The sequence below is a fragment of the Apiospora phragmitis genome (assembly GCF_038363925.1).
Source record: "Apiospora phragmitis strain CBS 135458 chromosome Unknown utg000008l:1.0-3514335.0:1.0-3519231.0, whole genome shotgun sequence".
Taxonomy (NCBI): Eukaryota; Fungi; Ascomycota; class Sordariomycetes; order Amphisphaeriales; family Apiosporaceae; genus Apiospora; species Apiospora phragmitis.
The window spans coordinates 1772787-1789437 of NW_027117407.1; the positions used below are offsets into that span (position 1 = coordinate 1772787).

The 16651-nt window shown below is 53.8% G+C and overlaps 6 protein-coding genes across 6 annotated transcripts; 4 read left to right on the forward strand and 2 right to left on the reverse strand.

The window, feature by feature from the left end:
- Nucleotides 1-869: 869 nt before the first annotated feature.
- PG994_008966 (uncharacterized protein) lies at nt 870-2070 on the reverse strand (the record flags this gene model as incomplete). The annotated part of the gene is made up of 4 exons (XM_066860375.1): nt 870-1352; nt 1413-1470; nt 1515-1792; nt 1918-2070. 4 exons carry the CDS (start codon nt 2068-2070, stop codon nt 870-872), a joined length of 972 nt encoding a protein of 323 aa, XP_066713964.1.
- A 3573-nt stretch (nt 2071-5643) lies between these two features.
- PG994_008967 (uncharacterized protein) lies at nt 5644-8580 on the forward strand (the record flags this gene model as incomplete). Its single annotated transcript, XM_066860376.1, has 3 exons — nt 5644-7847; nt 7907-8298; nt 8390-8580. 3 exons carry the CDS (start codon nt 5644-5646, stop codon nt 8578-8580), a joined length of 2787 nt encoding a protein of 928 aa, XP_066713965.1.
- Nucleotides 8581-10231: 1651 nt separating this feature from the next.
- On the forward strand, nt 10232-11245 carry PG994_008968 (uncharacterized protein; the record flags this gene model as incomplete). The annotated part of the gene is made up of 2 exons (XM_066860377.1): nt 10232-11021; nt 11103-11245. 2 exons carry the CDS (start codon nt 10232-10234, stop codon nt 11243-11245), a joined length of 933 nt encoding a protein of 310 aa, XP_066713966.1.
- A 249-nt stretch (nt 11246-11494) lies between these two features.
- Nucleotides 11495-12307, forward strand: PG994_008969 (uncharacterized protein; the record flags this gene model as incomplete). The annotated part of the gene is made up of 1 exon (XM_066860378.1): nt 11495-12307. The coding sequence occupies one exon, from the start codon at nt 11495-11497 to the stop codon at nt 12305-12307; it is 813 nt and encodes a 270-aa protein (XP_066713967.1).
- A 1013-nt stretch (nt 12308-13320) lies between these two features.
- On the reverse strand, nt 13321-14737 carry PG994_008970 (uncharacterized protein; the record flags this gene model as incomplete). Its single annotated transcript, XM_066860379.1, has 4 exons — nt 13321-13346; nt 13428-13700; nt 13793-14489; nt 14582-14737. 4 exons carry the CDS (start codon nt 14735-14737, stop codon nt 13321-13323), a joined length of 1152 nt encoding a protein of 383 aa, XP_066713968.1.
- A 974-nt stretch (nt 14738-15711) lies between these two features.
- On the forward strand, nt 15712-16141 carry PG994_008971 (uncharacterized protein; the record flags this gene model as incomplete). Its single annotated transcript, XM_066860380.1, has 2 exons — nt 15712-15915; nt 16103-16141. The coding sequence occupies 2 exons, from the start codon at nt 15712-15714 to the stop codon at nt 16139-16141; spliced, it is 243 nt and encodes an 80-aa protein (XP_066713969.1).
- Between the last annotated feature and the right edge of the window lie 510 nt (nt 16142-16651).

Below are 16651 nucleotides of genomic sequence, written 5' to 3' on the forward strand. Positions count from 1 at the left end.
CTGAAAGTCCCCAATTATCAGCCTGCCCGATGGATATCGGTATGTTACATTGTGAGGTAGGTCCGGAGTAGTTTCAAGTCAAAAGTGACAACCACGTGGGGCGCCCGGTCTTCTACGTACGGAGAACAAACGATCATACCTACCTACTTTACCTATTGGGTATTGATGCTGATTCACTGGTCAAGCCGGGTTCAATACGTATGATACTGCTGATGTATTTATCACGTGCACAGCAGAGGAATGACAACGATCAAAATTCCATTGATGCCACTCACCTCCTCGTCGCCGACAAGCCAAGCTAGTCACCGTTAGTTGAACTTGCAGCCGTCTTTTTATATCCGGTCCCGGAAACAGTGCTCAATGCGCGTACTGGCCTCGACTTGCGGAAGGCCCGGCATGTAGGCAAGTTCCCGGATTTGCCGTGATGAGCCATTTAGACTGTTTCAAAAGACATATTACTTGTAGGATAGTACGCATGGCATAAGGGTTTAGTCCCTACGCATATGACCGTGATGGAGGTAGGCAGGCCATTGCTCGATTTGTACCAGTTGACAGTTTACATGATGTGGCGGAAAGAGCATACAGTGTGCAAGAACCTGACAACACATCACGAGACGAACGAATTGAGGCGGAAGCGCCGAGCTAGCTAGTCGGACTTTTGTTTATTCGGCTAGAGGCATAACCAAATTTCACGATAGTCGACCCCGAGGCCGGTGTACGGCCCGTGTGCCGCGAATAGTCAGCTAGAGACTCATCCCGCTAGGAACCAGAATTAAGTATCGGGCTCGGGGCAACAAAGAGGCCCCCGACTGTTTAATTAATTACAATATGCCTGCCTGCCGAAATAGCATTCAGATTGGGCACCCTCGTCAAATTGTGATGGGGACCAACTCGGTGTCGCTCTTCGACAGGGCCCCCAAGTTCTTCCACCAGAAGAAAGCGCCGACACAAAGTAGTGTGTAATAGACGATCGACGGTATGACGGATGGCTTGCTTTTCGAATCACCCGGCACACTGACGGAAGGTTCGACTCGGCCCCAGAATCTCGGGAAGCCCATGCAGTTGCAGAAGGCATGAACTACAAAGATAGCCAGCAGGCTACCGGTGCGCAGGAAGACAAAAGTAGCATACGCACCGAACAGCGATGTGTACGTTAGCTGCAGCAAGGACCGCATGAGAGCGGCCATGACCGGGACCCCCGGATGGGAAATGCGGAACTCGTAGAAGTGGTGTAAATGGGCAAGGCCGAAGATGACTGGTGACAGGAAGATGGTCTTGGTCACCGACGTATGGGCCAGTAACATCAGAGGTACCGAAGCAGAACGGAAGAGGACTTCTTCGGTAAATGGTCCCTGTAGAACCCGTGTCAGATGATCACCCCTTACCCCAAGAAACTAATCATTGTAACGTACCGCAATGATGTTACGCCATGTGGTCCATTCTTTGAACAACTCGGTTACCGGTTGAAGGCTGGTCCAGTCACGCCATCCTCGTCGACAACAAGGGCCTCATACAGCGGCCCAAGGAAGAGAATGGCCGTCAGAAGGAGCGACTTGGCCGCCCCAACCAGGCCGAGAGGCCAGTAGCCCATCGAATGCAACGCATCCGCAATGGTGGCCTGGCCCTGGGACGTCAGGATCACCAGTGTGGCGACCGAGCAGGCAATACAGGAGAAGCACACGGAAGTAATCCGTGCCCGGATGACGGACGGGGCATCCCGTGACAGGGCCCTGGAAGGTCTAGTCACGGGAGACAGGTAGAAGGGCAAAACATAGACGAGGGTATAGATCACCTATGACGCGCTCAGTACCAGCGCATCCAGCATTCTTACACTCAGCCACACCACTCATGCGCGCACATATACACACGCGCGCGAGTGGCCTATCATGGCCAAAGCATTACAGAGATTGAACTTACAAGCAATGCGGCCGCACTGCCCGTGGTGATGGGCGGCGGCTTGGCTGCAAGAAGGTCAGTACAAACAGCGTAAACATGAAGGCGCACGGGGATGGACTTGCGCTTCTCATGATGGCCCAGGTACTTGGATAAGAAATTGGTGATGGACGGCATTGCAGTCGCTAGCTGGTGCTAGTAAGCAATGAATAGTGCAATGCAATGGAATGCAAGCTCCGAGACCTGTCCGTGACGACGAGTCCGTGTGGGTGTTGTTTGTTTTGTCTCTCCTGACAAGCGGCACAGTTCAGTCAATCTACATGTAGCAGTGTCAGATTGGAAAGCAATATCGGGATGGTGTTGCGAGACGATTGATCCATCGAAATTCTAGCAATCTGGGCCTGGTGCCTAAAGCGATTTTACCTTTAGCCCCCGGGATTTCCGCGCATAAGCTGCTTGTGGGGGAACAAGCTGGTGCTGGACTCAGTGGACTGGACACTGCAGTTTGAGCCGTCCGCCGAGATCCGACGATCGGTTTACTAGAGTTTGTGTAGCTCGGCAGAGTAGCCGGACAGGCGTAGGTCCAGGTGCGTTCTACAGTTGCCAGGTGCCAGCTGCCGGCAGACTCGAGAAGGGGACGAACAGTTTTGGGGGCCGTATCTAATCCGAAATCCGAAAGGCTCAAAACAATCGAGGGGGAGGGACGTTGAGAAAGCGTGGACAGTTGCAAGGGGTTAGCTTGTCGTGCAGGGTTATCCCTTCAACCCGAACCAGAAGGAGGGCCCGGCTTGTTGAAACACTGACAATCAATCAATCCAGTTCCAAACCCGGTTATTGCGTAGGAATCGTGCCGGGCCACGATCACAAGGCGGTAGGAGCGTCTCGATTCTGATTCCTTAAGCGCGGGACCGCCGCGACGTGTCGTTTTGCCTTTGGTGCTTTTGGTGTCCGGCACGGGCCTTTGCTCTGACCTCCGAGGCCTCTTGCTTCCTAGGTTACCGGGTTACAATGCAATCTGTAGAGACCGCCTGCTCCTCAAAAAAGCCCCATTGACCAATTTGCAAGACACAACAGAGATGTAACCCACGAGCCGCACCCACGTTGTTTTCCATGGTGACGGAAAAGAAACCATTCAAGAAAAAACTCATGCAATGAATGCATACCGGCAGATCATCACCGGCGCAGCATCAATGCGCGCGCATCAATATATTCATACCCGATGGCTTCATTGGATCAAATCATGTATTGAAGGTAACATCTACTCACAATATGTGAAGGAAGGTGGTGTGTGCATGTAACACTTCTTTTGGTGGCTGTTACGAGGCGGCATTGACAGGAAGTGGGAGGTAATTTGATCTGACAAGCCCGACATGTGGTGTAGGCAGTAGGCTAACTCCCCAGACCCAAGTATCTTCATGGCTATCAATCTGCCTCCAATTGGATGTGACGTTATCTATCATCGAGATCATCCATTGAGGCGACAGGATTGGCCAGTTCGCCTTGTTGGGACACATGTCTCGTCGTACGAAGTTTGGTACGAACCGCATGAACCATCAGATGAACACGAAAGGTACGCGTCTAGGCCAAAGAAATGCGACATACAGGTACAGAGTGCCGCGTCAAAAGGGCCTTGGACGTTCAAGTTGGAGGGAAGCCTTAATTAAAACCGCCGACGTATCCCGTGTGCTAGAATCCGCTCAGCCCCCGGCTCCATAGCGATCTATGGAGAACATATAAGCTACAAGGACATATGTCCCGATGATGAGAGGCCAGGGCCAGGGAAGGAAGGGAAAAACTTCCGCGCACTCATTCCTGTCCACCCAATCCAATTCGTCCAGAATGCCCCATGAAATGATGCAAGTTCGGGGAAACGAGGCCTTGGAGCGAGGATTATAATTACATGTTCCCATGTATCAACCACTGTACTTACTTCCACGCCCACACCGCCGGCTGTCTTTTTGGATCGCCCGGCCGAATCTTCTCAGGTCTTGTCACCCTAGGTAATTACCCCTGAGTGATCATATGGCGGTCTGTTAGAGTTAACAGGGTCAATATGGCGTCAAGTTGGCACCTGCTTTGACAAACTCTATCTCGGTACCCATAGCAATAGGAAATCGAACCGAACACGGCCTGTTTTTGTTGTTGTCTTTTGATTGATCGTATTGATGTGTCACTGGCCGCTTCAATAGGCTTTTCGGTTTATGAGGGCAGGCCGCAGGTAGTGAGACATAGGCAAAAGTCGCCAACGGCCATTAGGGTCGAATGGCTCTGGTTAGCTGAACCAGCCGTCCAACGTTCTCGGTTTTCACTGCTCTTAGCTGCATACCAAGCTGTACGCTACTGCGCAACTGCGCGTTCTAAAGCCAGTAATATGGTCAATTGTTGTTCTTTTCCACGCGCTCTGGCGCTGTCATTCTTATTCTCATTTTATCCTACATACAAACCTGCAGGAGACCTGCATATTCAGCGCGACTGAGGTGGGTTCTCGTCAGTATTCGACCTCTGAACAACCAGAATCCCGACAATCGGTGGGACTGAGGCTCGCTGGCACCTCTCACTATCGCGCTTCTAATGCAGCCAAAGACGTCCGAGTGGAAATCAACCGGTTACAGCCATTCATTGCCAGCTACAACAGCAGCAGGTGCACAATATTGGCCTTCCAAAAAACTCCTCGACTACTGGCCCCTATGCAACCCATCTCATTTGTCTGGTTCGAGTAATACAACCCATCTGTGCGCCAAGGACCGCAACCCCCGGCCCATTGGATCTCAGCCTCTCTGCAAACTGGGCAGGCTTCAGAGTCGCGTGGGTCTTAGCTACTTTCCCGATCGAGTACAGTACGACCGCAATCAGCGACACCAGCGCGAGACCAGCAGTGCATCCCCTGCCTTGCCTGCTCACTAGGGCAACTAGTCAGTGCCGTACTAGAATCTTTTAGGCTTCTCGATACAACCATGCCGCTCCGTTAGCTCGCATGGCTTGACAGGCGCCGGCTCTCTGGGCTGCGAGCTTGCTCACCCTTGGTCCTGGGCCAATCGTCAAAGAAATCTACCGTGCAGCCGATTCAAGTAGGCATTCCCTCCCACCCAGGTCTGACCACTGTCCTGATGTCTTTTCCTCCCGTTTAGCTATCTGCCTGTCTCGCGCGCAGCTGCACAGTCGTATGTAGGTGGATGTTTGTGGTCGCCAGCAGCATAGCATAGCAGCGGCACTGTCTCTCGCTTTTACCCAACTCAGTCATTCATTTACTCGTCCACCTATCTCATACACTTAGCCCGTCACTTGGGCCGGGAAAGTATATCTCGGGTCATGCGGTCGAGGCCCAGCCAACCTTGTCTCTCTCTACTCTCTTTGTATAGCAGCTATACTACTTTTACTGGTCATCGCTCCCTCCCAAAGAACTCTTTTACTTCGTTTCGCTCTTTCTTGGCTTTATTCGTTCTCTTATTTTCTTTACGCCCGTCTCTTTATCGACACCATCCCCTGATATACGCCTAATCTCGACGAACCTCGTACCGAGTTTTCCTTGCAAAGTGGACACACACCCGCATCCCAAGGAACAAACCGTCCCGCCGACCGCCGCAAAAAACGGGTTATACGCCATTTCATGTTTTGCGATCAATTGGAATCACAGGCCACCCTTCCGGATCGACATGGACTTAGGGGTCATGACATATACATAGCTGTGGATTTCTCAAGACAATCATTGTGCCGGATTACTAAACCCTCGGGCCAGGCCCGTCGCAGACGATGTCCCCTCCGACATCGTCGTCATCGTCGTCCACATCGCAAAGGCGACCGTTGCACGAGAGGTCCAAGTCGGATAACAACCAGGTGGCCGCCATCCGAATCGTGCCATACTCACCACCAAGGCTTTCGTCAGAAGGCGAGCCCAGCAGCTCCTACGGGACCTCATCAGAAGCTGGAGCTGACAGCAGCAACTATGACTATCATACGACCAGCGACGAAGGGTCGTCCAGCCCGACAATCAGAGAGGGCAGAAAACGCTCTTTGCCATTCATTGGCACGGGCTCCGCTTCGCCATCGCCTACCACCTCGACTGCTTCATTGGTCAGGGCCAAGGGCAAAGGCGTTTCAGGATCGAAACTTGGTTCTGACTTGTCTGGTGCCCCAGCCCCACTGCACCCTGTCAATAGCAAGGCTTCTTATGGGAGTGATAACAGCCGTCTTAACCCACCATCAGACACCTCTGAATATGGCGGCCCAGCCACACCGACGCAGAAAGTTGTTCGTTCCAAAGCGGACAGATTCATTAATGTGCACGAGGACAAGACCTTCTCAATCGTCTTGAAATCCACTGGCATTCGGCAACCACGGGATCAGGGAAGCAGCAGTCAAGGGACCAGCTTCAAATCCCCGCCCTTGTCGTATGCCTCGACTCTCAGCAGCGCGCATGAACGCACCTCTTTTGACACGACAACAGTCGATCATCCGAGCTCTCCACCCAGCTCAGTAGCCGACGTTAAGCTGTCGCCTTACCCGCCTCACATTTCCGGATTCGCGTCATACACGCCTGGCTCTACGACATTCAATGACCGCATCGAGGAAGAAGTAGATACAATCACCTCTTCGCCGAACTACCGCATGGTCGGGGGCCTACGGAAGGTTCGTAAGACTGCCTCTTTCAAACAGGACGACGACGACGACGACGAAGAAGACGACGACGACGAGGAAGAATCTATTCAGCCTCGACTTCCGCCACTCCCCGAGATATCCTCGTCGCCGCCGCGGTTACCGTCCCCGTTGGCCGAGAAATCCTCTTTCAGTTCGGTGTCTTCCGAGCAGACAGATTACTCTTTGGAGGAAACCGACAACTTCGAGATCTTGGGTCGAAGTTCGCCGCCTCAACCTCACTCCGATAATTTGGACACGACACCTTCGCCACCTTTACCTTACTCGGATACTTTTGACGCAACGCCAGCCAGTCGCGCTAATTACCAAATACTAGGCGAGTCCTCGCCCTCGCAGTCATTCGCTTCATCGGCGGGTCCTGGCTTTTCGAACACCCCCGCCAGTCAGAATTACGTTGTCCACGGGGAGCCGTCGTCCTCATCGCTCGGTACCCCGTCACGACAACCGCGACCGCAAACGTCCGACGACAGCTTAGTGCTTAGGGGAAAGTACTCGCAGGAGAGCCTTGTAATACCACCACTCGCACCACGCAAGCAGCTTTCTCGAGAGAGGTTTGGCTACCATAAGCAGAAGTCGAGCCACTCTCTGCGCCGCGCGAATTCATTCTCATCGCTCTCGAGCATAATCACAGAAGGATCTGCTTCGATCTTCTTTGCCCAGACAGCTAACATTGTTCGATTGGGTGCTGCGCCTTCGATAAAATCCTTCCACCCGCCACAGCGGGCAAAACAGCAGCATCATTCATGGGCAGGACCATCAAACGTCATCGCGCAACGGCCACGTATGGAGGCGCATCCGCATCAATGGAGTTCCCAGTTATCCACGGTCGCATCCGAAGACGAGGCAAGTGACCGAGCATCTCGTCCACTTTCCTCGCTCTCCGGTCCCTCCGGTCCCGACTATCGCATGAGCCAAGGAAGTAGGCATAGCCGCCAAATGCTCAGCATCTCGTCATCTCTAGCCTTTGCCGAGGAACCCCCAATCGGATCATCACGTTCCAATCTCGGCTCAGCCTCGGGTTCGGAGTCCCGCAGCTCTCTCGTGAGTCCGGGTCTCACAAGCCCAAGTTCTGCCTACATGCGTGGGGGGCGGGACAATGTTTCACAGCCAATCCGTGTGGTCCGAGATGTTGACGAAGATGGCGATGGTATTACGGATATGCAGCACCTGAATCACAAGAACTCGAGCCGACTTCTCTCTCAGAAGTCTTCAGACGGAGATCTCTATTCGTCTTCCAGCTCGGGCCGCCGCCCGACGTCGCGTACCGGAAGTTTTACCTCGACTCTTCCGGTATGGGCAAAGTAAGTTTTTGCCTATCTAGAGTCTAACATTAACTTCAGAAAGCTAATGTGTTCCATAGGGTCTACTATGGAAGTGGCGAACGGCGCTGGCTTGCTGCCCCGTCTATGCGATCGTATTCGGACGATAGCCGGCCCGGGAGTGCAATCCCCTCCGGATCGCCGTCGCTTGACCCTTTCCCTCCCAACGTCTTCAGTCCTCGCAGACGCCCGAGGGAAATCCACCCCAATAACGGGCGTCCGGGATCTCAGGAGATTGAAACAATGGACCCTTCTGGATTTATACCCATACCAAGACGTCTCCGGAAAATGACGTCGAGTATCTGGTCTCCTCACCTCCAGATCGATCGTAGGGCTAGCCGCTTCAGCATCTGGGCACCCCCATCGACAACTTGGTCGAAAGACCAGGGGAAGATCGGCAGGCGCAACATGCAAATCGTGATGTTTGCACTTGGTTGGATATTCCCCTTCGCCTGGATGATTGCTGCGGTCTTGCCGTTACCACACAAACCGCTGCCTCAGATGACGATGGCGGACCATCACAGTACAGCCGAGCTCAGTGGCCCCATCAACACTCCCCGATATATTTAGTGGACGAGTCGATCCGGCGGAAGACTCGAACTACCAGAGCGCACGGTGGTGGAGAAATGTCAACCGTCTCATGTGCGTTGTTGGACTTCTTATCATTGGCGCCATCATTGCCTTGATCATCATCGGTACGCGTCAAAACTGGTGAAAACGAAGACAGCAGCGTCATTCTTCTCTCAATCGTCGCAGACCACACCCTCGCTATCTTTTCTATATCTATCTACCGACCTCTTACCTCTAGCCATCTCTGGCGCGCGCAGCGCTCCACGATATACCCTTCTTACACTTGTCGAATTTTGTACACTACTGTTTTCCATTTGCTTTCGATATACACAGCATTTGCATTGTATTATTCTTTTGTATTTTTGCTTGGCCTTTTTTATTTTCATTGCTTCAGTCCGAGGGGGAAAAGGACGTGAACGACCGGAAAGCGAACCGGAGGAAACGCGCTCTTTAGATACCCATGCGGTGCGCTCGGAGTTTCTGGCGTCCTGGAAGAGAAGAAGAGAGAAGAAGAAAACGCAGCACCTGCGACGCACGGCGACCGGATAGACTGGTTGCTGCTTGCTCAATGTCTAATGACGACGACGTAAATATGTCCCTTTTGGAAGAGGGGGGAAAAGGGAGGAGGCTGGCTGAAAGCATCATCAGGTTGTCGGCAGAACAACGATCAGACGAAACAGAGTCGGGATACGCGATCAATGACGAGACCCGGCTGAGTCGATGGGGAGAGATGAGAAAGGGAAGAAGGGGAGCGCTGGTGGTCCTCTTTCACGAATGACATGCGGCGCTTCCGGGCGATAGACATTTACGAAGCGAGACGTGCCATATAGCACACATATACACGCACTCGCAGGCGATAGACAGTTGAGATACGCCGCCACGAACTTATGAACTATAATTTCTGACCACAAGACCCGAACCGAGCCCGTGACTATTTTTCCTCACGTCTATGTACATGCCTGACTATTTCGTGCCCCTGTCCTACAGACAGCAGACAAAAGCCAGGGAGTGAATAAGCGCGATACGCCCCTGTCCTATCGCCGGGAGCGACGCCACTTATACATATGCAATGACTTTATGCCCGGGGGAAGTTGAACTATATGATCTCCGCGAGCTGTATATGTGAAGTCAATAAGCGGGGGAAATAACCCACCCCAGATTTGTGACAGCCCTGTGTGCATGAATGTCAAGATGATCGATCCTTGACGGGGGATGCATGAAGATTCAGGGGTGGGGCCAATCAGATCGCATGGGGGGGGCTTGCTCGGCGCTAAGCTTGAGAGGCTCCCCAATTTGCCCTATCCTAACTCCGAGCCCGTTCGTCCGAGCCAAAGCCATCTGAGAACACCACGGATTCGGTCTCCGACTGGCAAGCCTTCACTATCACAGATGCAACCTTTGCTAGTGGATTTAATTGGCATCATCATGGCCTAGGTCGCGCAAATGCGATGTTGTATGGTATGCGACGCAACATTGCTGTCGTCGGTCTCCGAGACTGGGCTGGACTATGACGGCACGGGTAGGACAGAACAGACATGAAGAATGAGTATAAGAGAGTCCTATGAATTGAGCTCTCATATCGCCTTTGTAGGATACTCCAGACATACGGACGCATATGAAGAGCAACATCAACCAACTGAGTGAGCCATTGCATGACTATTGCGGCCTCCTCATCCTACCCCCTTCACTGTGGCCTGTCGGCTTTGACAGATTCGCATACCAGCCTTCAATCTACTGAAGGTTACACATAATCCAACATTCGATACTTTCCTTCCGTCGCTCCCAGACAAAGAACCATGGAGTCCCTCAAGACCTTCCCGGTCACCCACCCTTTCCTCTCGGCGGCCGTGGCCGTGGCCGCCCCACTGCTGGCCCTCCTCTACGCCGACTACCGCGCCTACGTCGCCATGGGCCCGCACGGCCTCCCGGACAACCTGCAGGGCTACATCACGCAGCTGAAGATGCGCCGCGTCTCTCGGCGCGACACGACCGTCCCCGCGCCCTACGAGGACGCCGCCGACGGCAAGACCAAGGCCACCAGCAAGATCCGCCCCGGGTCCGGGGAGGGGTCGGCGCGTGCCCGGCGCTCGTTTCTCCTCCCTGCTGGCTCTTCTTCTTCGTCGGGAAATAGCAGCAGCGATAACAGTAAGTGGGAGCTGACGGCCCGGCCCGTGGATGGCGGCAGCGGCGGCGGAGCAAAAGGCAGCAGCAGGCCGCGGCTCTGTCACTTCGTCGCGCCGCAGCGCCAGCTCGAGGCCTGCGCCACCGAGGCCATGAAACGGGACATGAGCGCGTTCCTGGACGCCCTGGCCGCGGCCAACGGCGACGCACTGCTGCGGGGCCTCTCGCGGCTCGAGGGGGACGGTCCCCGCGGTGCAGGCGGCCGAGGGGGGAAGAGGAAGGCGTCAACAAAGGCCGCGGCCATCACCCAGGAGACGCGCGGTGAGATCCTGCACGTCCACCCCGGCCGACGGCAGCACGCACATGGTGCTCAGCCTGGCCGACTCGCGGCGCGTCATCGAGACGGGCTGGGGCGAGCGGCACCGGCTGAGCGGTGGGGGATGCTGCCTTGGGGGTACACGCTTGGTGAGTTTTCTCCTTTTGTTTCTTGTCCCCTTTTTTGTTCTCAAGGTAACTTTTTGCTGACGACTATACTCTTGAAAACAGTCTACGCGCCGAGAGATGAATATGATCTGGCTGTGTGGAAGAAGCTCGCAGTGGCGGCGATGCGGTACTGTGCTACTGAGGGGGTGAGATTTGGGTGCCTGGTGGTTGCTGTTGAGGTACCTAGGACCACGTTGTGGAAATAGGGAAAAGAGAGAATGGCATTGCAAGCTATTGTATTTAAAAGCATTATTTGGTAATTGAGATGGTATGGGATGGGTTCCAGGTGATCGACCGACCACCTTGGTTGGGCCTGGGCACTCACTTGATCAATGGCAAGGCAACGAACTGGACCAAGTCAGGTAGCTTAAATTCCACCAGCTTTTCGAGTGGTACTCTCACTTCTTCATCTCCCCTCCCATTTTTGGTTCATTCACACTTGCCCATCGTCAACCATGGACGGACCTCAGCGGAAGAAACGCGCCTCGGGTAAGCCCAACCATCTACACAATTCCGATGGAACACTAACTCGAGCGTCCCTATTCCTAACCGCTGTTGTCGGTGCCAGCAAGAAGGAAACGCGACTCGCAAAGGTCGACGAAGCTTCCCAGAACTTCTTTCTCAAGCTCCCCGATGAGATCATCCTGAGAATCCTTCACATCATTCCAGACAAGATCTCCATCCTGGTCCTTCGCCAGACCTGCCGTCAGTTCAAGAGGCTTTGCGAAGACGCCACTCTCAAGTATAAATTGCCCATTCTGCTGAGCACTGCGCCCTTCATTGCCTCTTTCCATCAGTGCGGTATTTGGCCCTTGAAGGACGAAATCTGCAAACCTGATCCCACAGAGAAAGTTTTTTGGTTGCCCGACTTCGCAAATGAGAAAGCCTTGGAATACTGCCAGCTGCTGTGGCGAGACCAGATGTGTAGCGACTGTGCAGACCTACGCCAGGATCCCGCTGTGCACGAACGCGCCGTGCATCGCATCTATGAGTCCATGGTGTGCAGCGGCTGCAAGGCGTACCACCCGGCGTTCTTGTTCTCGCGCATTGAGCGCCAGAAGATCCCCAGTCGACGCGTATGTATTGGGCGTCAGGGATACATTAGCCTCTGCCAGCACAAAGCGATCAACTGGCAGCGCCTCGAAAGGCGCGGCTCCAGCACCCGCTGCGAGGCTAAACATGCACTTGAATGTCAAACGTGCCGCCGTGCAGGTACCAATGTCATTGCTGATGTCTACAACGGTTACAGGCTCATCGTCTATAACTAGGCTGCTATTTGCAAGGAAACCCAGAGAGTTGAAGACGTGCCAGCCCGTGTAGCAGAGACGGTGGAGTGCTCACGAAGCCGACGTACCTGCGTTCACTTCGGCGACCGGAAGTTTGAACTGCAGGCTGAATTGCAGCATAATGGTAGAGCCAAAATTGGATGCTACATGCATAATTGCGACTTCTCTATGCGCGCATCTGTCAAAACTCCAACAGGACGGCCCGAAGGCGTGAGTACCCAGCAAGATCTCTGGATACAGTCTCCCTCCGATCCTTCCTGGCTTGTCGCCCTTGACCCTGAGTCCTATCTCGACAAAGATGATGAGCTTACGCGCGGTTTGATGTGGTGCCGTAACCCGGCTTGCGCCATCATGAAACGGGGACGCGGTCTGCACACCATCTTTCACCAAGACAACCTACCGCATGAGGTGATATCACTTTCTATCGCCCCCGACGAGCCCGACGCCGACGAATTCAAGAGACGTCGATCCCAGCGACTACAAGACCATCAGCCTCAAATTAACTCTCCAGGACTGCCCCAATGGCGTGGTTCGATATGATTTGGATCTGATGCCTGTTGTCACACGAGGAAAGATTGGTGAATGGGGAATGACTACATCGATATGGTGCCTCGAGAGTGATCTTCTCGATTAAGGATAACCTGTCGCTTTGAGTATGCATCGCGTTTATGTATCTAGAGCTATGAATCGAGTATTGTTTTGGATTTATGTCGTCGATAAACCCCGTTTTAGGGGATTATAGCTCCCTTGCACAGGTATAGGGGCTACGGTGAAACAGCCTGCCAATCGTATTAGCCCTTTCTGACGGTGCTTTTCACCAACGTTTTTGACGGACTCTGCTCATCGACACTTTCAAGAGGAGTAGAAGAAAGTAATGAATGAGGAACGAATGTGTATCTAGCTAATAAGTACTGTTTGACATGATCCACCGTCGTAGACCTCAACCTCAACCTCCAACTCCCAATCTCTGTCCCCCTGAAGAAGCTTCAGAACCCTCACATACCAGGAAGGCTCATAAGCCCTGTGTAATCAAGATTAGTCAGTCAGAACCAAGAACAGAAACAACAAGAAGAAAAAGGAGAAATCGTCATAGCAAACTTACACCCATCGATGTCCTCGGTCACCGTCTTCTGCTTGGCGCACCGGTTCATGGCGGCCGTGGACTGCGTCGTGGCGTGCGCGTTGGGGCAGTTGACGACGCAGGCATCGTCCATGAGCCGCTGCAGCGCGTCGCCCTTCCAGCCGAAGACGTAGTCGGCGTGGTTGCCGTAGCCCGTGCCGTCGCCGAAGGACCAGACGAACGGCTGCGACTCGTCCGCCGGCCAGTCGGCCTTGTTGTTGAACTGCCGCGTGTCCCAGACCACCTCGAAGAGCACTGCGAGTGGCGGCGGGGGTGTACATCAGCGATGAACACACACACACAAACACACAACAGCAGAGGGGCGAAAGAACCAGGGAAAAACTCACCCTGCGGCATCCGCATCGGATGCGACGCCGGGCACGGCCCGCCGCTCTCAAAGGTGCCGCTGGCCGGGTAGGCCATGTGGGCCATGTGGTCGGGCGCGTCGAGGTTGACGCCGTCCCAGCAGGTCGGGAAGCGGGCGTTGACCATGATGCCGGCGGCGCAGGGGCGCGCCGGCAGCTCGAGCGTCTCGGGCTCGCGCGTGCCCGTGTTGTCCATGCACGTGTACGTCAGCTGCCGGAACTGGGCCATCTCGGCCTTGGTCCGGGCCGCCACGTTGCCGGTGAACATGCGGAAGCCCTGGGTGGGAAGCTTTGGTTTTAGTCCGTTTGTCCTCTTTCCTGTTCGTTGCCTGCTAGGAAAAGGAAGGAGGAGGATGAGGAGGAGGATGAAGAGGAGGAAAAAGAAGAAGAAAAAGGGAGGGGATTGGAGAGTATGGGGACGGCGTACGGGCTTGAAAGCTGTGACTTTGGACTTCTGCTGCTGGTCATACAGGGCGTCCTGCATGTAGTAGACGGTGATGCCGCCCTGGGCGCCCTGGATCTGCGACGTCTGGGGCACACGCTTGTAAGTGCCGTTGCGGGCCTTGAAGTACAGGACGGCGGTCCAGTAGTTGGAGAAGTCCTCGGCGAAGGAGCAGGTCGTGCACGTGGACTCGCCGGGCATGTCCTTCTTGGGGTCCATGGTGGCGTTGAAGGAGTTCTGGTAGGCATTTGGTCAGTTATACGGGGGAAAGGGGTATATCCCCCACCCAAGAGATATGGTCCAGGAACAAGGGGCTGGCTGGTACTTACTCCGCCGACGATCTGATGGACGTGGGCCGAAGGCACCATGCCCGGGTTCACCAGGGGGTCGAGCCGCTCAATCACGAGTTGAGAGCATTGGAAGCGTACAAGGGCGTTGCTCAGAGTAGCCAGGGCCGCGATAGACGATACCAGAAGGCGCTTCATCGTGTCTTATGGTGTACACGTTCCAGCCCTGGTGTTGTTGCTTCAGAATATATTGTTCCTGGCGACGCTTTCTTGTTACTTGAAGATTATGGTATGGACCAAAACTACTATGCTGCTTTCGAGGAGAGTAAGTAAAGAAGGAAAGCGGATAAGGGGGGTAATGATGGCAAAGAGTCCTTTGGAGGTGTCCCTATGCAGCTGATATCAAATAAGCAAGTCGCAGAGAGTCAAGTGTATGCCTTGCTGTACGTGTGATGTTGTATTCAACCCATGCCATGCTCGTCGAGCCCGCATAGTGCCCACCACCATCAGAGTCTTCCATGTGCATCTCGAGATAACGTGGCAGGGAGCCAGTCGCATGGGAGGGCGCAATTGCCGAAGGGACCCGGTCTTGGCGGACGATGGCAGCATACTATAGATTTGATTAAACACGATCTGGACAGGCATCTTCTTAATATATCACTCCGATGGCTCGATAGGGAGTTGATCATGCGGGAGTCACTTCACTTGCCCACTCCCTAGGATGCACGGCACTCGACACGGTATTTGGTCAACATGCTCCAAGACACTGATAATCCTTGCTGAGGAGACTTTATCCAAGTTGGAAGCCCAGGTTGCAATGCTCATTACCAGGTCTTCTTCGCCTGAAGTGCGGGGGCGATGATATTATCCGCCCTGGATCTGGGCTGTTGAGGAATTTACCCACGATATTCGATAGCCCTTGGTAAGCATTGTGTCATCTGCAGCGCTGCCACTGGGGGCAGGGGGGGCTTTATCTATTCTGTGACCGTATTGGACTTGATCTGTTCATGGGAATGCCGCCGAGTTGTTGTCTTTTGGGCATATACGAGAGTCCACCACAACCTTAGTAGTCCACGATCATTGGCACTCTCCTGAGCCCCCCAGACAATCAAAAGTGTTATCCGCACGCAATATTCACTCAACAGTAACGAGACAAAGCAGCCATACGCACGATGCGCACCTCTCTGTTACTCCTCGCCCTGTCCTTCCTCTCCACCGCCGCCGACCTGCCTTGCGACGTGGAAAGCGACAACTGTCGCGCTGTTATCAACGGGAGCGCTTGTTTCAACAAGTACCTTGCAGGCGGCGGAGGAAATACGAGGCTCGTTCTGAGCTGTCTCACTGGGACAGAAGGCTCTGCGACGCCTCAGCAGAAGGTATGTAGTATAGGGTGCTAGAGGCTTTAGTTGACAGTGCCTCCCTAGCCTTCATGCATCAAGCAAGCACTGGCTAATAATACCCCTGTCGGTGTATCTTTGCTCCAGATGTGCGCATGCACCGGCTGTGTCGGTCCAGCTTTGCTCACGTGGATCTCGAGAAACAATGTTTGCCCGTCCTGAACAGATTGCTGTCATGGGGTTGGGCGGTTCTGCTCCAAGATGATACAGCGGGCTGCTGGATGGGGGAGGTTGAACACACAAGATTCCTCTGGACATTTTAAAAAAGGTGAGGCGGCAGGATCAAGCGGCTATTCATGTTAAATTATATCACCGACTGGGTGATATCGAGATTATCAAAAGCAAGAAATGGTTTGTGAAGCTTTGATTGATGCCTATTATGTCATCTACCTCATCTGGGGGATGTGATGAATCGGGGGGATGGATCATTGATGTATGTGATATGGGTTGGGGTCTTTTTGGCCTCGCGCTTGTGTAAGAATGGATCGCATGAACCCGCTCAAAGACTATCTAAAGCAGCCGCACTTCCACATCTCTCAATAGTAGACATGTTGGGAGGGCTATAGGTGACTATGGGGGAAGTGAATGGGGGTGGTATGCAAAGAATTGCGTCTTCCTGTTTGTCACCGACCTCTTGGTCGATCCCTCATCTGTTTCTTCTTGGGAGGATATTCGCTTGCTCTGTTATCTATCTACGAGGACTCGGGAACAGGCT